Raw genomic sequence first — 20,987 nt, forward strand, 5'->3', positions numbered from 1 at the left:
CCAATATTTAATTTATGCACAACTCACAATAGCTGCCTTGAGAGAATTCTTGCTTCAAATTAATATATCTAGCTGCTGTAGAGAAAACATTGTAAAAACCGCAGTAAATATATGAAAGCAAGTAGAACTCAATGTTGCTTTCCAACTTTTGGAATACAAAATTTTCCCCATTATGCAAATACTATTCCAGGGGTCATCTTTCTAGCCAATAATTTCAGAATAAAGCATTTAGAGGATGCTACTTGGTGAATGGGTTCAATGCAATTTAACAGGCTAAAAGAGTAGACCTGGCTGATGTCAACAGAAGATGTGATTTAACAACTGGGTTCTACGTGATATGCAATTTTGCACAGGTGCCCTAGGTTCGATATTCTGACACTGACTCAAGCCTTCAATTTAGTGTGACTTTCTAATGATTCTAGGCACTTAGCTGTGACTTACCAGACTCAATGGCAAGAACAACACACCAGCAGGCGTTTACGAAGACCTCCAGTCTCAAGTGCTCTACCCCAATGCAAGAGCACAATAATCTTTACCTTTAGCTAGCAGCAGACTAAAGTGAGTAGGGTTTGTTGCGTTTATTATTTCACATTTAATACAAAACAGAGAATGAGTCACATACAAATCAGATCAAAACCTGAGTGTCCTTTTAAAAAAGGAAAAGTATACATATTTCTTCCTCCACTTCTTAATAAAATCCCAACTGTGTTTAAGGCACAGCTAACAAGGAAAGAACATGTCAAGTGTCAGAAGCAGCCAGTTGCAGTTTTTCTATACTGTCCCTTAAACAATACTATATACATCTCTCACTGAGCAGTGGATTAACAGTCTGTTTGCATGAAGTGTGACAGAATGGTATGCTTTTGTTCTCTCTAAACTAGATCGCAGCACATGTTCGGAAAATCCTCCTGTTTATGTGTTTGTCTTTCTACAGAAATATTGACTATGATACACAAAAAAACAACAACAGAAAACAAAAACCACCCAGCCTTTGTTGGCAGCAAAGTGGCATAGCAGACAAATGACAGCTGTTTGTAGCTGGATGGGGAACTTAAAGGGGGAATGCGTCCCAACGATTAGTATCTACAGAGTTCAATCAAATACATTCAAAGCAGAGTTGAACCTATAAACACTTCTGTGAGCCACTTGGCTTCAGGGGGGGAAATGCCGGCATTTTCAAAGACAGCAGACACTGGATACTATCCTGTAAAGTGAAATATTTGAAGCAACGATCATGGCAGATTCAAACTGTATGTCAACATTGTAAGAAAAATGCTTTTGTTAGTTTACTTTTATCCATTTCTAAACTTCAGCGCCATGAAGCATTTGTGAATCACTGTGATGCAATTTTGGGGGGGGGGGGTTCCTGTTTGTGTATATATCCCATATGAAGGATTAGATAAACAAGTAGTTTTCTATGAGAAGAATTTAAGGACTGTTTTTTTAAGCAAGACACACCTTGGTGGCCAGGGAAGGGGGACATGGGATCTCCTGGATGTTGCTGGACTGAAGCTTCCATCATCCCCGATTGTTGACCATGATGGCTGGGGCTGAAGGAGCTGCAATCCAACAACATCCGGAGGGCAAGAGGTACTCAATTCTCCCTGAAATACATTTACACGTAGCTTGTTAACATGCAGGTTCTTACATTATGCCCATGCACTGTCCCCTTAATTATTCTCTCTTATTTCCAGCTAGCAAGACAAGCAGAGAGGCATAAGCAGAAGGGATAACTGGTCTGCAAAAAGAAAAGGAAAAAGCTGGAGGCAGTGAACAACATATTTTCAGTATGCAACCATTTGCTGACAACAGGATACTGGCATTTATAACATATGATAATGCAACACGTGAACAAGCCAGAAGAAGTGACTTCCCAGACTGCCAGCCTCATCTTGCCATCCTTGTCTGGAGTGATGCTTGAAATGTCATCTATACAACTGCTTTGGGACTAGCTTCTGAATGCTTCACTTCTCTTTCCCACTTGTCTAAGTGTCATCTCCATACCGCTTTGGATCAGTCCCTGAATTTACAGTGCTACTTGTCATCATGAGTGCACTTACATTGGTGAAAGTCTCCCGGAGTCAGTTGTGACACCAAGCAGCCTTTCCTATGGGATCTTACCACTGCGAGGTCATCCATCGCAGCTGCAGTATAGAAACTAACAATCCTTAATTGATGGCCTTACCAATTACCAAATAAATGCACAGTATATTAATATTTTGATACTTGATACTCAGGTGTTTGCTTCATACTGGTTTGAAAAAAGATGGCATTCAAAACGACTAAAATCTTTGGAAATCTGCATCACTTTCAAATCAGAGAGTTGAAAGAACCAAACAGACAACTGATTGAGGTGTTTTTCCCCTGGTTAATGCCAGCTCTCTGTACAGGAGGGATTTTTTTTTTTTGGGGGGGGGGGGAATCTCAAAAATAAAAGTGTCCTTTAAAAACCAAGCAGCTTTAAGCACCAAGTCAGATGAGGTCCGACAGCTGCTCAGAACCAGGACTGGAAACCTGTCACTGCAAACTTGCGTAAGATGTGTTTGCTGCTGTCAGAGGACGAGTCAATATTCAAGTTAGTCCATCATTTTTAACACTGTTTGGCCACTGTTTTCTGGCCACGGCTAGCCCCTGCCCTGCTGGGACGTTAAAGCCAGCATCTTCTGGCTCAGTAGAGCATTGTGTCGTTTAAGGTATTCTATCACATCTCCTTGTTTTTCAACCACTTCTTCCAAGCTTGAGGCTTCCCTAAAAGACAAATTCAAACCATGTTACTTACAGAGCATTATCATCTTCCATCTCAACCATGTGAAACTTAAGAAGGCAACAGCAACTCTTCCCCCTACTGGACACCCTCCTCTTCCCAAAATGCATTTACATACTGATCTCAGATTTGTTTAGTTATACGATGCCTTTTGGGGAACAGACCACCCAAGGTAAAACACGGTTACCTTAACACAATGAATACAGAAATCTCAAATAATCAGAACAAAGGAGCAGCATTAACGCCTATTAAAAAGTCAAGTAAAACACTTACACCGACTCTTAGTAAAATAGCCCTTATGCTTTATGATGGCTTTGGCCTAAAGACAAATATGTATTAAAAAGTTCTATATTTGGTGGAATATAGAAATCTCAAGATATGTCCAGCAATATTACTTATAGTTTCAGCTCCATGTTAAATAAAGGAAGGCAGTTACGCAGTTACAGATTTGACTGGTTCAACAGGTTATGTGTGCATTTATTTCTTGAACCTTCAATAACCAAAGCCACTGCCAACTGTCATGCATCTATTTGGACCAAGTGTCTTCCAAGCATATGAAAAAATCACTGTGTCTTCAGATATGCACCAAGGAAGGAACAAATGAACTAATAAAAGTAGTGGATAAACACAGTTCCTAATTCCGAGGATGCAGCTAAGCCCAAAAGTGTTTATGCAGATAAGCCACATACAGAGTTGTCAACTGTACGTCAATCAAGTCCAGCATGTCATTAACCATGACAGTACCAAGCTACACAAATACCAGTGATATCTATGGTTACACTCTCAGTAATGGTGCAGAACATTATGCTGGCGTCTATCAAGAAGTCAGACTTCATCTTTCCATTAAATGCTATTTGTTACCTTGTGCACAGGAGGAATAATGAGGAACAGGAGATGTTACCTGAATCCAACTTCTGAGGTAGTGTGATTAGGATAAGCATACATCTGCTCTTCTTCTATGACATCTGGTCTTGGTTTTGCCCGGTTAAAGTTGCTTACCTTTACTGTAATTAGAAAAGGGGAAAGCTACAGTGTGTGCAGTCTGACACCTGAACTATAAATTGACAGTTCAGAAGACTTTTAAATACAGAACCATTTTAATTTCTAGAACAATGAGAGGGAATCTGTGGCCCTCCACCTGTTGCTGCATTTTATTTCCCATCATTCCTGACCCCTGGACCATTCTGGCTGGGGCTGATGGAAGTCCCAACCACACCTGGAGGACCACAGGTTCTCCGTTTCTGTTCTACCATTTGCTCCACCACAGAAGAAAAAGAAGATTGCTACAAGATGGGACTTTCCTTCCGGCTCCATTCCATACATGAACACAACACACTCCATGAGCCAGGTATAGCTGACCTGAGTTACAAACATGCAAATATCCTACTTTTCCACATCTGGGCCACAGCCAATGCATGTTGAGTGACCTGTGTTGTGTTCCTAGGTCTGCTTAAAGGTAAAGGTAAAGGGACCCCTGACCATTAGGTCCAGTCGTGACCGACTCTGGGGTTACGGCGCTCATCTCGCTTTATTGGCTGAGGGAGCCAGCGTACAGCTTCCGGGTCATGTGGCCAGCATGACTAAGCCACTTCTGATGAACCAGAGCAGCACACAGAAATGCCATTTACCTTCCCGCTGGAGTGGTACCTATTTATCTACTTGCACTTTTGGCGTGCTTTTGAACTGCTAGGTTGGCAGGAGCAGGGACCCAGCAACGGGAGCTCACCCCACTGCGGGGATTCGAACCGCCGACTTTCTGATCGGCAAGTCCTAGGCTCTGTGGTTTAACCCACAGCGCCACCCACATCCCTTTAGGTCTGCTAGAGTATTGCTATTGTTGTTTTGATTTACATTCAGTACAACAGGCCCCTGCCTAGAGAAGCTGACAATTGAGCACAGGGGGAAAAGAGGAAAAGGAAGAGAAGCAGAAAATAGGAGAAAGCAGGGAACGTGCAGCTGAATATGTTACTTAGGCAGATTTACTACCCATAGCAAACCCATAAACAATGCTTGAGAGCTGAAGCCCAAGAGGGAAAAACTGATCATCTTTGCAATGAGTGTGACAGTGTGAAATGGCATGTTTTATACCACTTTCGGCCAGTTAGAAAAAAAAAATAGGTGGCTTAATTTTACAGACCAGTTAATGTGGTTTGGCGAGTCCCCTTCAACCGTCCCTAATCGGAATGCTTAAATTCATCTGATCTCTTTGGCAAAAGATGGTGGAGGAAGTTCCTTTTTAAGAGAGTTCCACTGTCAACACAATGCTTCATTCTCATCTACTCAGTCAGCATCTCCTTTTGAATAGGAACTTTCTTCTTCTCTCCCCCCTCCTATCTCCCCCCATAGAATTACTTTACTAGACCACCTGTTGTGTACAAGCAGGTTGCATGACTGATCAGAGGAATAACCAAGGCAGATGTGTCAGCAAGCTGTAAAGTAATCAGCTGAGTTTGGCTCTCAACAACATCAGAATTCAGCTATTCATGACCGGATCAGATTACCCCAGCACATGCATTCCAGGACATTTGAGGCAATTGTAACCCAACAGGTGTCCTGAAGGGTTCAGATACACAACTACTTCATTTGGGAAGGTTGGTGGTAAAAGAAAGATCATGAAAAGATAAGAAAGTTGATGATTCTCTAAAAAAAAATAATTTTCAGGCAAGGGTGTCATTGCTCATGTAGCCCAAGCAGGGGCATCAACACACAAGAGGTTCAGAGGATATCAAGGTTTTCAGAAGAAAAATAAGTCTTTAGAAAACACCTATAGGGGCAAGGCCCACAAAATAAGCGGATAAGGCTCAAGGGCAACCAATGGCCACAGAATGCTCACTGAATGTGTGTGGTGGTGTGCGAATAAAAAAGACAGGAAGGGGAAATGAAGCAACACAAACCCTGAGCAAAAGGACTGCAACATTTTGTTGTAGGTTCCACTTATGAACTCTAACACAGAGGCTGGGAACCTCCGGCCCACCACTCTAACTAGGTCCAACATGGGTCCCAATTTGGCCATTTTCTCCAAAACATGCCCAGCTACCCCATTCCTGACTTTATACATGATGTCAGGCAAGAAGCAAGTGTATGGGCATGGCTACAAAGGAATTCCTGGGAGCTCGAAGTAAGTTCTTGGCTGCTCCTTTGCAAGTGGAGCATGCCAACAGCCCAATGGGAAGGAGTCGAGGGAGCTCACTGTCAACAAATCCCATCTCCTCCATTTGTAGGTGAATTTTGAGTAGAGGTTCCCAGGGCCACTTTCACAATGGGCAAAGGCAAAAGACACATGACAAAGAAGTAGAGGGATTGTTATGTGCCTTCAGAAAAAACAACAACTTCATTTTCCCAGCTAGATCTACTTTCATGTGTGCATCTAATGCAGGCACCCCCAAACTCTGCCCTCCAGATGTTTTGGGACTACAACTCCCATCATCCCTGACCACTGGTCCTGTTAGCTACGGAAGATGGGAGTTGTAGTCTCAAAAGAGCTGGAGGGCCAAGTTTGGGGGTGCCTGATCTAATGGAACCTGGTTTACACAAATTAAATCCTTGTTTAATTAGCAGGATGTGTACACGCTCCATACATCTGCATGCAGTCCCCTAATCCACTCTTTGTGCAAACTGGACAGTATGCCAAGCCACTGCAGTTAGCTATAGCTTCTTGTCACGTGAGAACCAGGAACAACAAGCAAGGAAGCAAAAGCTAACTTTAAACCATGACTTACACATGCTGGCTTGGACACATAAGCCAGTGCCCATCACCACCCAAGCTACACCTCTGAAACACCCACCCACATTGTATATTTTAATCTGCAAATGCAAGTACACTAAGTAAAGGTTATGTGCTATTTAAACATTAAAAGAGAGTGCCTCGTGTAGTTTTTATAGGAGGCAAAAAAGAGAACTAATTGAAGGGTCAAACGAACCAGGGCTGTCTAATTCCCAGGGTTTCCTTGTGCATGCAGAAGAAAGCACAGAGGATGTGTGCACAAAGTGTGGATGTGTTCTGTCTTATTAAGACAGGATTTAATCATCCAGATGCGGCCGCTATCTGCGGCCATCACATGTAAATTGTGGTCTTGGAAGCCCGTTAACTTTGTGTTTGTGCCTGGACTGTGACATGCATCTGTGTGGAGTCTCAGAGGGGCTCTGAAAGCAGCAAGGCCAGCACAGAACCATCATACGAATTCTTCTTTCTTTTAAAACATGAAGAGCTCACTCCTTTAATGTAGGAGCTGACAGATCAATTATTTACACCCAAGAGCTGCTCTGCTGGCACGGTCGAAAGTCAATGCAGTCTCCCTGGCCTCCCTCTTAAATCAGCAGCACTGCCACCGTTTCCTCTCTGCAATATTTTACAACGCATCATGATTCCCTCTTGCCTCACTGCTAACGCTGTGAAGTTTGGCAGCTTTAACTTCTGTCTTCCTAAAGGAGGGAGGAGACTCAAGAACTGCACTGCCCTGCAGGTGACATCAGGCTGCAGTCCAGACCTCAAGTTCTGTCAATTGTGCTGGCACTTTTCAGAAGCAGGGTCTTGCCTCCTTCCACGGCTGCCATACGTACAAAAATGAAGAGCCTTGCACTACATGGGCAGAGACGCAGCTGCCTATCAGTGCCAGGCAAGAAACCCCTCAAAGCAGCTGCTCCTCCACAAAGATGGCTCTCACTGCCAAGCGAGAGATTTCTAGATCAACAGCTGCATTTTGTGTGTCCTCTCTTCTACACTATTAACTGCCCAAAACCCTTGGGATAGGACAGTGTAGGAGCTTAAACAATGTCTTAGCGTTGGGCAATGAACTCTATCCCTCCATCTGGGCATTTTGGATCAATGCAATAAAGTTAAAGGTAAAGGTACCCCTGCCCGTACGGGCCAGTCTTGACAGACTCTGGGGTTGTGCGCCCATCTCACTTAAGAGGCCAGGGGCCAGCGCTGTCTGGAGACACTTCCGGGTCACGTGGCCAGCGTGACATCGCTGCTCTGGCCAGAGCCAGAGCCAGAGCCAGAGCCGCACACGGAAACGCCGTTTACCTTCCCACTGGTAAGCGGTCCCTATTTATCTACTTGCACCCGGAGGTGCTTTCGAACTGCTAGGTTGGCAGGCGCTGGGACCGAGCAGCGAGAGCGCACCCCGCCGCAGGGATTCGAACCGCCGACCTTTCGATCGGCAAGCCCTAGGCGCTGAGGCTTTAACCCACAGCGCCACCTGCGTCCCAATAAAGTTAGGAACGCTTGAATGCGTTTCAGCTTCTTTGCATTTATCTAACGTCAGGTAGCTATGCACATTGTTAAAAATACACACTTTATCGACAGAATAAGGTTGTACAAACTTGAATCTGATAATAGGTCAGTCGGTAGAGCCTGAGACTCTTAATCCCAGGGTTGTGGGTTCAAGCCCCACATTGGGCAAAAGATTCATACATTGCAAAGGATTGGATTAGATGACCTTTGGGGGTCCCTTCCAACTCTCCAATTCTATTCTTCTAAGCCATATTGGGATGACCCTATCATGACTTTATAAAGCAACGTATGAACATGCTTCATTCTTCCACATGGAGCTATTTTCCTTCTCCCCTTGCACAAGTGAGCTGGGAAGTCTCAGTTCACTACTGTTTCCTGTTATGTTTAAACCAGTAAACTGTGGTCGAAATCCATATTAGGGCAGCCCTTTTATAACACCAACCAAAATGTCACAATTTTTTTTTTTTAAAAAAATGGATTTAATATCCCCTTTATCACTACCCAAAGGAGTCTCAAAGCGACTAACATTCTCCTTTCCCTTCCTCCCCCACAACCAACACTCTGTGAGGTGAGTGGGGCTGAGAGACTTCAGAGAAGTGTGACTAGCCCAAGGTCACCCAGCAGCTGCATGTGGAGGAGCGGAGACGCGAACCCAGTTCACCAGATTACGAGTCTGCCGATCTTAACCACTACACCACACTGGCTCTCACATAGTGCACAATGTTTCAGTTCCCCAGAACTTATCAGTGTAGATGGGCAATCAAAGCAAGAGGAAATGGAAGAAGAAAATGTGGCTGGCAGGGAAGCCATTTAGTCGGTGTTTGCCAAGAATTTCAAGATGAAATGCGGGAGGCAGTAACATACAAATGTATGCCATGCAGGTTTTAGGCTGCTGGGGAGGAGAATCTGACAATGGCCAATTCTGCTTCTACGGAAGTGTAAAATCCAGCTGTTCCCCAGGTTTTGGCCAAAACACAGATTTCTCAATAGGGCAAAAACAGGAATAGAGAGAAACTAGGCAGATTAAGACTCCCCAGCTTGTTTGGTCACTCACATAAAGGCAGGATTGAAGCAGCTGCATATGAGTGCACAAGGCCCGTTCTTGTATTGTTTTATTAAGCCAAGATACAACCATCCAAGCCATCAGATTATTAACTCTTAGCAGGCCCCTTGGGTCAAGCTAATCTTAGCAATGAATCTGAAGAAAAATAAAGTGGTAATTCTGTGGCCTAGTGGCCAGTCTAAGAGGCTTATAAATGCAAGGCAATCCTGCTGCTCTTACCTGTGTAGACAACCACACATATCAACGAACACAATAGTTCCACGCTCAAGATTCCCAGGATGAAGCAGAGATACATTTTATTGTGATCAGGAAAGGAATGTTGTGCTGACAAAATCAGCAGTAAAGCTATATTACCTATTAAAAGACACAGATGAGACATGTTAAGAAACCCAGCTGTCTAGATAGCTTCCAGAAGTGGCTCAAGATAACCCCCAAATACATAAACCAGCATTAACTTTGAACCAATAGTCATACCCAGCTGACTCTCTCAGACATGAGTGAAAACAGGCACTGAGCACTTTCTCAACCACACAGATGGTCAGTGGCTTTACTACAGGATAAGAAAGAGGAACGGACCCGTGTGTTTATTTCAGCTGCACTTTTCAGTTTTCTGTTCAAGCTAAATGCCATGGAAGATGTTTCCAAGTTGTCACTAGTATATGTATATTCAATTGTATGCAAGAAGATGCAGAGTTTGAACTTAAGATAAAATGTTTTACAGTACTTTTGACTGAGGATTACTAAGAACACATCTGAAGTACCAGTTATGTTTATCCATTAGACTAGATTTCACCAACCTGATGCCTTCCAATTGAGGCTGGGCCCTATGGGAATTGCAGCTGAGAACATATGACTTACAGAAAGTTGCTGACGTCTGTATTAGACTGTTCCCTTCTTTCCCCCCTTCTCTTAACACACCTATGATCAGAGATCCTTACCCGCCTCACCACCCATGCACCATGTTTGACAGGCCAAGTCCCGCACACATCAGGGGCCCCAGTTTCCTTTGGAATCAAATTGCATGGACAAAGGAACAGTTAATCAGCTGGTCTGCTGTGTTAGCAAAGCTCCCATCATGAGTGTTTGCATGGGTGTTTGCAAAGGCCTTGCAGGAGCCTCTGATTATGGTGACTGCAAAACTCACTTTCAAGCAAGTCATGTCTTTACCTACCCCCTATCAGGTGTGGGGCACATGCATGTGGCTTGGCTGAAGTGGCCTCAGGTCAAATGGCGAGGGCTTGGGAAGCCTTGAGAGCCAGTGGTTTCCCACTACTACTGAAGTCACTAAGGATTACTGTTTCGACCTCACCTTTTGCCCTCAAGTTTTCACAGACATGTTCTAAAGTTATTCAGCCACACAGTGCTTCAAGCGCAAATCATTACTGTATACTGCAAGAAAAGCTATTGTCCTTACAACCAACACTATCTAGCCAAAAGCTACTTCTATAGTGTGATCTTTCATATTAAATCTCCAGGGCTCCACTTAGTGGCCACTTCTTAACACTGCAGCCATACTGTGCCCAACTTGATAAGTAGGGCAAACTGCACACAAAGAAAGCAGCTCTATTTAAGTATTAAAGCCCCCAGTTTTCAGTCAATATGCAGGCACTTGCGTCCCTACTCTGGTTATTACAAAAACAATGGGTGTATGGAAAATTCATTAATCTGTTAATTGAACATTTCTTGCATCAGTAGACAGAGAAGGAAAATAACTCAACAAGAGCCCAACATTTCAATTTGAGCAAAAGCAGGCTTTTGACCAAGGATTGGTTCGTTCATGAATTACTCATTATTCAGTTCCTATCTGAGATTATAGAGGGCATGATAGCGCTCTTCAAATATTTGCTTCTTAGAGGAAGAAAGTGACTAAATTCTGGGGCACCAGACATCTAATGAGTTTAAGTTAAAGGAAGGCAGATTTTGGCTGGAAACCTCTTGACTGCAAGAGCAGTTCAGCAATGCAGCAGATTATTTAAAGGCGTGATGGGGTCTCCCATGCTGGGGGTTTTCAAGTCAAGGCTGAACAGCCATCTGTTAAATGTCAACATGCAATGGGTTTATTACATACTGCAACATACTTCTATTGTACTTCTGCTTCCCGAGCATCAGGTTGAGGCTGTAACTCTGGGAGCGGCCGCCGAGATCACATAACACCATTTCTTGAAAGACCTACATTGGCTCCCAGTACGTTTCCAAGCACAATTCAAAGTGTTAGTGCTGACCTTTAAAGCCCTAAACGGCCTCGGTCCAGTATATCTGAAGGAGCATCTCCACCCCATTGTTCTGCCCGGACACTGAGGTCCAGTGCCGAGGGCCTTCTGGCGATTCCTTCACTGTGAGAAGCCAAGTTACAGGGAACCAGGCAGAGGGCCTTCTCGGTAGTGGCACCCACCCTGTGGAACGCCCTCCTACCAGATGTCAAACTGAACAACAACTACCAGACTTTCAGAAGACATCTGAAGGCAGCCCTGTTTAGGGAAGCTTTTAATGTTTGGTGCATTACTGTATTTTAATATTTTGTTGGAAGCCGCCCAGAATGGCTGGGGAGGCCTGGCCAGATGGCCAGGGTATAAGTAATAAATTATTATTATTATTATTATTATTATTATTATTATCCGACAGGGCTCAGATTCCTACCACACTGCCATCTCCTGTGATCAGGGTAGAAGCTAAAGTACCCACTCTTTCCTTGATCCATAGAGCCAGTGCCCCCCTTTGAGCTAACTGCAGTAAGGAATACCCTGGACATTATTAGGACAGTATGGCACATTTTGTCACAATGTACTACTCAATTCCAGATAGCTATTGGAGCAAAACACCTCAAATGGCCATTTTTTATTATTTTTTTGCAGTTATGGTACCTGCAGTTGAGCTATTAGAGGAGAGATGTGGTATACATTAAGGAACAAAGTGGACTGAATACAAAATGCATTACAAAAATTACTGATAAATCTTGGCTTACCTTGAAGGCTTCATCTTGTCCAAGTCAGACCAAATACTAGAAAGATGCAGCGAAAGCTAGAACTGCACTGTTGTCATGACCATGTGAGATGCTTCATGCACGTAGAAGAATTCACATTTACAAACAAGAGATTGACAAGAGTGAGTCAGTAGGTTCAGGCTCACCTGTAGACTGAATTAGGAGTGGAAATCTCTTAAGATGCCTTGTGGCTCTGTAGATCTGGAGGTAGCCTTTCCTTCTGACCTTGCTATGGTGGAAGTGAATATACCGTTCGAGAAACAGATACAGGATCCAGAGAATTACTTTGGCAGTAACTATAACAGTTTGCACTTTAAGTGGGTAAGTGTAACGCTGAGGACACATATCTCCACTTGCATCAGGGTAAGAGCAGAATATGCCTGCCAGAAAAGCCAAAACAACAAAAGCAAGCTAAGGAAGAAAAGAGAAAGGAAGAAATTTCAAATGCTCATCATCAAACCCAAACACATCCAAGCCTGGCAGGTTTGCTCTAACTTTATTTATAACCATTTTCTATTGCTGATATGGCATCATTAGCCCATAATATGTTCTTAAGCCTTCCCACTAGGAAGGAAAAATATAAGCCAACCTCCATCCTATTAGAATCCTATAGAACTGTAGAGGTGCAAGGGACCAGAAGGGTCATCTATTTCAACCCCCTGCAATGCAGGAATCTTATGCCTGACGTGGGGCTCAAACCCACAACCCTGAGATTAAGAGTCTCATGCTCTGCTGACTGAGCTATCCCAGTATTGACACAGTAATGATGGGAAGTGACACATGCACATGCAAATGCCAGTGAGCTCAGCCTTCCCCCAAAGGAATCTCTGGGGCTGGTAAACAGTGGCCAGTAGAAGGCAATGAAGGTGACCCCCAACCTGAGCAGGACAGCACAGAAATGAAGCTTCCCATTCTGTTATCACCAACTCTGAATGCAAGTACTTTAATCCGAGTGAGAGCCACCTGGCCATTACAGCTGCTGGTGGTGTGTGCATTATCCCAGTTCTCCACAGGAACAGTCCCTATCCCCTCTTGCTTTTGCCACCAAGACAGCTTTGACTGTTTCTAGGGGAGGACTTTTGATTGCATAGCCCTCTCCAGCAGGATTTTTTTTTGGCGGGGGTGGAGGTGGTTCTTAACAAAGCAGTATTATTGTGCTTATGAAGTCCTGGTAAACAGAAACACACAGCTGTTTTGGGGCAGCTCCGTTTCACTTTTCTACTGATCAGCATGGTGCCACCAAGTTTGGTACTGGAAGAAAGGCTATAAAAGCTTGATTCTCACTGACCAGGGTCACCAAGGGCAGGGAGCAGGATGGCATCAGCATATGGAACAGGGACATAGACACAATTATTGTTGTCTGCTTGCCTCTCAAGCCAACAAAACTCTAGGGATGAAGGTTGGGCAGTAACTGCTTTCCCCAACTTGCTGCCTGCAAGGTATTTTGAGATTTCATCCATGCCTTAGGTAAAGGTAAAGGGACCCCTGACCATTAGGTCCAGTCGTGGGCGACTCTGGGGTTGCGGCGCTCATCTCGCTTTATTGGCCAAGGGAGCCGGCGTACAGCTTCCGGGTCATGTGGCCAGCATGACTAAGCCGCTTCTAGCGAACCAGAGCATCGCACGGAAATGCCGTTTACCTTCCCGCTGCAGTGGTACCTATTTATCTACTTGCACTTTGATGTGCTTTCGAACTGCTAGGTTGGCAGGAGCAGGGACCGAGCAACAGGAGCTCACCCCGTCGTGGGGATTCGAACCACCAACCTTCTGATTGGCAAGCCCTAGGCTCTGTAGTTTAACCCACAGCACCACCCACGTCCCCATCCATGCCTTAGTGCTTTCTAATTTCCAGGTGCTTCAGTTTGGTTTGTCATCCCACTTGCTCTGCATGCTGCCACCCTATGGCCTTAAAGAGCAGGGACAGACAGAAAATGCGACCACAACAGAACACTTCTGGAAAGGGCTCACAGGAAACTGACTGGGCTGACCCTTCCACCTTTTAAGTGGCTAAGGAGGAGAGCCATGTCACACTTGTCTGCTGGGGAAAGAGCTACTCTAGTGGCTGCACAGGAGATGCCTGAGGAAGAGGCCAGCGCTGCTACTCGCTCGCTCAACTGAAGGCCTGGGGGCAAACTGCACCTCTGCATCATTGAATTTATCCAAATAACTCATCAGCAACTTACATGCATGAGCAGCAAAATATTGGCAATGCCGACTGTAGGTATGGCGTGGAACCTTGGACACATCCTGGAATGCAATGCATGAGGTGGAAGGAGTGGTGCATCAAGCAAAGGGTCATCATCCATGCTCTGCGTTATCTCTGAAACAGATCCCTGAAATAGATTTAGCAACATAACGTTCAAAACAGAAAACCAAGAGATACTCAGTGGGATTTACTCCCATGTACAGTTTTGTTTTTGAAAGAGTGTGGTCTATTTTTGCAAACCAGTTCTTAAAGAACTGGGGTTGACCAATGTGAAATAGTACCAATAAACTGAAGGTAAGCAATATTGCCTGAACTGGCAATAAATATTGCCCACACTAGTTTAGCACAAACACCAATGCAGTTTTTCTACGTGAATGTGAACTTGCTTAAACTAATTTATGGTTTTCAAAGTGCTCATCTACATTTAAGGTTTTAAATAGGAACTTAAGGAGAACTAGTAAAGCTCAATGAGATAAAAGTGATGCCCATGAGATCATTTATCTAACATAAACCATTTAGGGTTTTTTTAAGAAATAACATCACACATAATCACAGGATAATTGCCCAACTCATTTTTCCTGTCCTACACAAGCATTTTTGGCGTTGTCCTGTCAGAATGGAAAACTACTTCAGTTTTAGTAAAAAAGAATGAGAAAGGCATGTGATCTAGTTTAGTCCTTGAAAAATTCAACCAAGTTTACTTTAGAAGGCATCACTTGAGCTCTTTTACTGTTCCCAAAGACAGCTCAATCTTATCTAAATTAGCACAGAAGTCAACATTTAGCTTAATGGGTAACCAACCCCTTGCAAGTTTGGCACCCTGTGTAAAATAGTCTCCTTGCACTTCAAACTTGTTTTAAACATTGAAACTGCTCATATTTGGAAGATAAAAGTATTTCCTAATAATTCAGTTTAAATGCCCACTTTCAAATTTCAGAAGCTCCAATATATGATCACTGTGATCCTCAGGTTTTGAAGATATAATGCACTAAAGAAGGCAAAATTCACTATACAATTTTGGAAAGCTAGCCAGCGCTTAATTTAACTCCTGTCTAATCAATGCTGGTACCCCAATATTTATTTGGAGCTGTATATGCATTGAATGGACAGCTGCCACATTACACAAGGAACAAGTCCTGTGTGAAGTGTTTCAGAGTGGAGTGGTCCTGTCAGCCAGCCAATGCACAGCACACCCACCAACAGCCAGAAGTGCATAGCCACAGGGCACCCAGGGTTCTGAGGAACCCTTAGGGTTCCTGCTTTAGGAAGCCACAGGGCTCTGCCAGCCCAGACAATAACCTTCTTCTTGGGCATGGATACCATGTGGGCTACATAAGCTACAACATTCATACCTTAACATCAGAAACAGAGATCCCAATAGTAACTGTAGAAGGCTCAATAGTCATGTCTGCTTAACAGAACACCAAGAGTGATATTCAACTAAGTCTTATTTTGAGTAGACTCACTTAAATTAATGGATCTAACTTCCATCATTAATTTCAGCGGGTCTACTCTGAGTAAAACTTAATTGAATATCACCCAAACAAATTTACTTAACACACTTCTAATTTGCTCTTCAACAAATGGAGTAAATAAGTTTCGTATTCTCTGCTTTAAAAAAACAGCCCTCCCTTAGGCTCTAGAGAGATAGGCAGATGCCCCAAAATGTAAGTTAGTTTTATATTTCCTAATCAAACTTCATTTTAACATAATACTGCAGTTTTCCACCAGGTTCTTTTTAAGGGGACAGAGCAGGGTTCCTCCAACAACCACCAGTTTTAAAATGATTGGTCTTCTTTAAGAGCCTCGGAATCCCACCTTTCGCAAACTCAAGAGGCAGCCATTACAACAAACACAACTCTGCAATGCAAACACATTTTTAGCTTTGCTTTGAACATTTAAACCCAAAATAAAAGATATATTTGTTACATTGCTGAAAATTGCTTCCAGCATTTTTACCATTGGCTGGAAATAAAATTTGCTACAGATAACAGGGTCACTTATACAGTGGTGCCCCGCAAGACGAACGCCTCACAAGACGGAAAACCCGCTAGACGAAAGGGTTTTCCGTTTTGGAGGCGCTTCGCAAAACGAATTTCCCTATGGGCTTGCTTCGCAAGACGAAAATGTCTTGCGAGTTCCTGCGGGTTTTTTCCCCTTTTCCCCCCATTTCCTAAGCCGCTAAGCCGCTTATCAGCTGATCCGCTGATAAGCTGCTTAACAGCTGATCGCTAAAAGCCGCTAAACCGCTAATAGCGCTAATCCGCTAAGCTGTCAATGGTCTTGCTTCGCAAGACGAAAAAACCGCTATACGAAGAGCCTCACGGAACGGATTAATTTCGTCTTGCGAGGCACCACTGTATCTAAAAATTAATAATTCCAGTTCAACACAGGACCTTTATGTTAACCCAATTGAATGTCGTTGTCGTCCCCCCCCCCCAGCTTTTAACAAGGGCAGATATTTAAACATCCCCAGAAATGATAGACATTGCTTTGAATGTGCTGGACACTGTAGAACATATTCTTTTCTATCGTCCATTGTACAAACAGCTACGCAAATGCGTGCTATCCCCTTTTGGGGGTAATCTAACATCGCAGGACAATGAAAATATCAGATTCTATCTGTCTGACATTAACCTGGAAGTAACTGCAAAGGTGGCTGAGTTTGGTCAATAGTCTCTCAGAGTGGCGAGTGGCACTACTTAGTGAGAAGAAATCCCAATGAAAATCCTCATTATATATTTTACATGGCTGTATATTAGTATATATTTCAAAATTTTATTTATGGGTGTTTTATGATGGCCTATACTTGTAATGTCTAATACAGTGGTACCTCGGGTTAAGAACTTAATTCGTTCTGGAGGTCCGTTCTTAACTTGAAACTGTTCTTAACCTGAGATACCACTTTAGCTAATGGGGCCTCCCACTGCCACCACGCGATTTCTGTTCCCATCCTGAAGTAAAGTTCTTAACCCAAGGTACTATTTCTGGGTTAGCGGAGTCTGTAACCTGAAGCATCTGTAACCCGAGTTACCACTGTAAATGTTTGGCAAAGTAAGTATGAATGTCTGTCTACAATATTTTAGAATAGAGCGAAATATTTGCAAACACTTCCTCTTCCAATCCTACTACAAGTATTCTGGTGTCTGTTTCTAATTGTGGCCCAGTAACTGCATGACTGTCACAAGACTTGAAGACTTTTATGCTGACAGGTCTATACAGTTGTCTGATATGTCCCCCGACTGCTTTTAAATGTTTATATGTTTATACACCGCCCTGATGTTTTGCAAAACAGCAGAATATAAATACCTTTATTTAAAAAAAACCAAAATAACCACAGATACTTCTCAGCTCAGGAGCCGATTCTACTGTTAGGGTCAACACCCCTTTACTAGATTTCCCAATAGCTTACCTGTTGCAGAGTCCTTCCCTAACATAACATTTAGAGAACTGACAAGCTTAAACAAAGCTTAAGTACATTCTTCATTGCCATGAGAGCCCTAAATGTCTTAGGACCCAAATTCTTGAAGACATGAGTCTCCCTATACAAAGGGTGGGCAATAAACTTTATAATTAAAGCCCCCAAAGCAAGAAGTTCACAGAATAGAAGCATAGGACTGAAACAGCCATATTTTGGGGCTGCTGTGCTGGAATTCAATGAGTCCTTCAAGTAACTGGCAGACATTATGAAAAGATGCACTTCCAAATGGACAGTAAACAGACAGGACTCAATGGCTTTCAGGAGTTTTAACATGACTTTTTCCTAACCCTCGTTTCCCTCACAATCAAAACAGTTTCCACACCTGGAAGCAGGAAGTGAGGTTTTCAAGGCGAAAGCAAGCGTGTGGTAGAAATCTCTGCGGTGTGCAGTCTATAAACGTCCACGCCTTCTTTGCCCAGCAGCTGCGGTGTAGCAGCTTCAGTGCTGGTCTAACACCTGGGAGACTAGGGTGCAAATCCCCACGCAGCCATGAAGCTCCCTGGGAGACCTTGGGCCACTGCCTCGCAGTCCCAACCTACCTCGCGGGGTTGTTGTGGGGGGGGGGGATTAAACTGAGGAGCAGAACCACTAATATACCACCTTCTATCCGCTGGGGAGGGGGCGGCGGATATAAATGCAATAAAGGCACACTGTGGCGCAGTGGGTCAGTGCATCTGGCTGCGAGGCAGAAGGTCGGCGGTTCGAGCCCACCCAGGGAAGGCTGTGAGCAGGATTCCTACACCGCACAGGGTTGGGCTGGATAACTCTCGGGGTCCCTCTCCCAACGCTGCAACTCGACGACTCTCCGTTCAAGGAAAGAAGCGTGTGCCCTCAGAACTCTTGGAAGCTTTCCGTTTTCGGGGATACTGGAGCAGCCACGGGGCTCAAAGAGGGGCGCCGGGCGATTCGGACGCCCTCCCGAGTCACGCGCCCTGCGATTCAGACGCCCTCCCGAGTCCCGCGCCCTCCCGACACGCTCCACCCCAAAGCCGCCTCTCCCCTTCCCCTGTGCAGCCCGCGGAGCAGGACCCCTAAGCGGCTGGCGACTCACGTTATCCAGCTGCCGCGGCTGCTGTTGCTGCCGCCCAGCCCCACTCGATACGCCGACCATCTTCTCCGCAGCTGCTTCCGGCCCCGACGCGCTCCACGCCCGTCTCCCGCGCGGCGCTGTCAGGTATAGCGGACGCCCCGCCCTCCCGTGCCCTCACGCAGCGCTGCTTCCGCCCAAACCTCCGCCTGCGACGCTATTGGACGGATGTTTCCCTCGCCCCGCGGTCTCTTTTTCCCTTCGAAGCTCCGCCTCCCTGTCTGGGTTGCCGGAGAAGCGAAGAGAGGCGTGGCCTAAGGAGGGAGGCGTGGACGAGCGCGGAGTGCTGGTGGCTTGGCGGCGGCTCTGTAGGGACGCCAGTCCCACCTACAGATTGGATTTGAGACTTTTATTTACAGTGGTACTTCGGGTTAAGTACTTAATTCGTTCCGGACGTTCCGTACTTAACCTGAAACTGTTCTTAACCTGAAGCACCACTTTAGCTAATGCGGCCTCCTGCTGCCGGAGCACGATTTCTGTTCTCATCCTGAAGCAAAGTTCTTAACCTGAAGCACTATTTCTGGCTTAGTGGAGTGTGTAACCTGAAGCGTATGTAACCCGAGGTACCACTGTATTACCGTATATTTTTTGCAGGCGAAGTGCATGCCAAGGATGGTGCTAAAGAAGCAATGGTTATTTAAATGAGGGTTCCTCCTGATTACACAGCAGGGAGATGAGAACAGCCACGTTCACACGCCGCACGTTTAAGGCGCTATGGTACCGCATTGAACACTCACAGCTTCTCACAAAGCATACTGAGATTTGTAGTTTGTTAAGCGTGGTGAGTCCTGCCAACCTAGCAGTTCGAAAGCACGTCAAAGTGCAAGTACAGTGGTACCTCGGGTTACATACACTTTAGGTTACATACGCTTCAGGTTACAGACTCCACTAACCCAGAAATAGTACCTCGGGTTAAGAACTTTGCTTCAGGATGAGAACAGAAATCATGCTCCAGCGGCAGCAGGAGGCCCCATTAGCTAAAGTAGTGCTTCAGGTTAAGAACAGCTTCAGGTTAAGAATGGGCCTCTGGAACGAATTAAATACTTAACCCGAGGTACATAAATAGGCACCGCTCTGGCAGGAAGGTAAACGACGCTTCGTGTGCTGCTCTGGTTTCACCAGAAGCGGCTTAGTCATGCTGGCCACATGACTCGGAAAAACTGTGGACAAACGTCAGCTCCCTTAACCAGTAAAGCAAGATGAGCGCCACAACCCCAGCGTCGTTCGTGACTGGACTTAACTGTCAGGGGCCCTTTATAGTTGATTGGGAGCCCAAAGAGGAGGTGGCAAGGCAGGTCAGAAGTTGCAGGACCACACACAAACTTCAGGTGAGCAGGATAGGTTTCAGTGTATCTGAAGAAGTGTGCATGCACACAAAAGCTTATACCCAGAACAAACTTAGTTGGTCTCTAAGGAGCGACTGGACAATTTTTTAATTTATTTCAGGTGAGCAGCCTGCTCTGATAAAGGTTGGGAGTAGACCAAGGCCTTTTAAGCCTCTTGTCAACAGCCTACCTCCTCCACCCTTCAGTCATTCACCAAGAACTTCTGAGTCTTAAAGAGCCAACTCCTGCCCTGAAGACAGGGCAGCAGACAGGGCTTGCAACCCACGCTGGGACTGGGAATGATTAAGGGAGACCTAGAAACATATTAAATAAAGTAAGATAAATAGCGGTTGACAGAAAGGCTCTTGGCAATGTAGTCAGAATCACTGATAATGCATGCCAACCATTCTTAAGTAGTACTTTCCAATTGCTGCTTTTCAATTTAATTCTTTATTGGTAAAATTCTGCTCAAAAACTGAGAAAGTTGAGACTGTTGTTCAAATAAAGAAAGGTGCATTTCCCAATATAATTCTAATCCTCTGCATAGCATGAAACCCACTTTCTGTCAGTTTCTGAGGAAGACCACGGTGCTGATAACTAGGAACATTCATATTCAGGCTGATCTCTAAAATAAATAAATCTGCATCTTTCCAATTTACTGCAGGTTATATTTGAGAAGTCACTTGACATGCGGTTGAAGTAAGTTCAACAGAGTCTGATGGAGCTTGTTCCCTAGTGGGAGAGTTTAGGACTGCAGCCTTAAAATCATTCCCCCCCCCCCTTGAAACTGACTGTTTCGTAATATTTAATTGATTTGAGAAATATATTCACAGATGTCTCATTTAG

At 44.6% G+C, this 20,987-nt stretch overlaps 1 protein-coding gene across 1 annotated transcript; it reads right to left on the reverse strand.

The window, feature by feature from the left end:
• Window positions 1-563: 563 nt before the first annotated feature.
• On the reverse strand, window positions 564-18,907 carry TMEM192 (transmembrane protein 192). Its single transcript, XM_079991451.1, has 6 exons — window positions 18,781-18,907; window positions 14,226-14,375; window positions 12,190-12,454; window positions 9,283-9,417; window positions 3,666-3,768; window positions 564-2,748 (listed from the first exon to the last, which is right to left on the reverse strand). Exons 1-6 carry the CDS (start codon window positions 18,838-18,840, stop codon window positions 2,625-2,627), a joined length of 837 nt encoding a protein of 278 aa, XP_079847577.1. The 5' UTR covers window positions 18,841-18,907; the 3' UTR covers window positions 564-2,624.
• Between the last annotated feature and the right edge of the window lie 2,080 nt (window positions 18,908-20,987).

Source organism: Podarcis cretensis (assembly GCF_951804945.1).
Source record: "Podarcis cretensis genome assembly, chromosome: 9".
In the NCBI taxonomy this organism is placed as follows: Eukaryota; Metazoa; Chordata; class Lepidosauria; order Squamata; family Lacertidae; genus Podarcis; species Podarcis cretensis.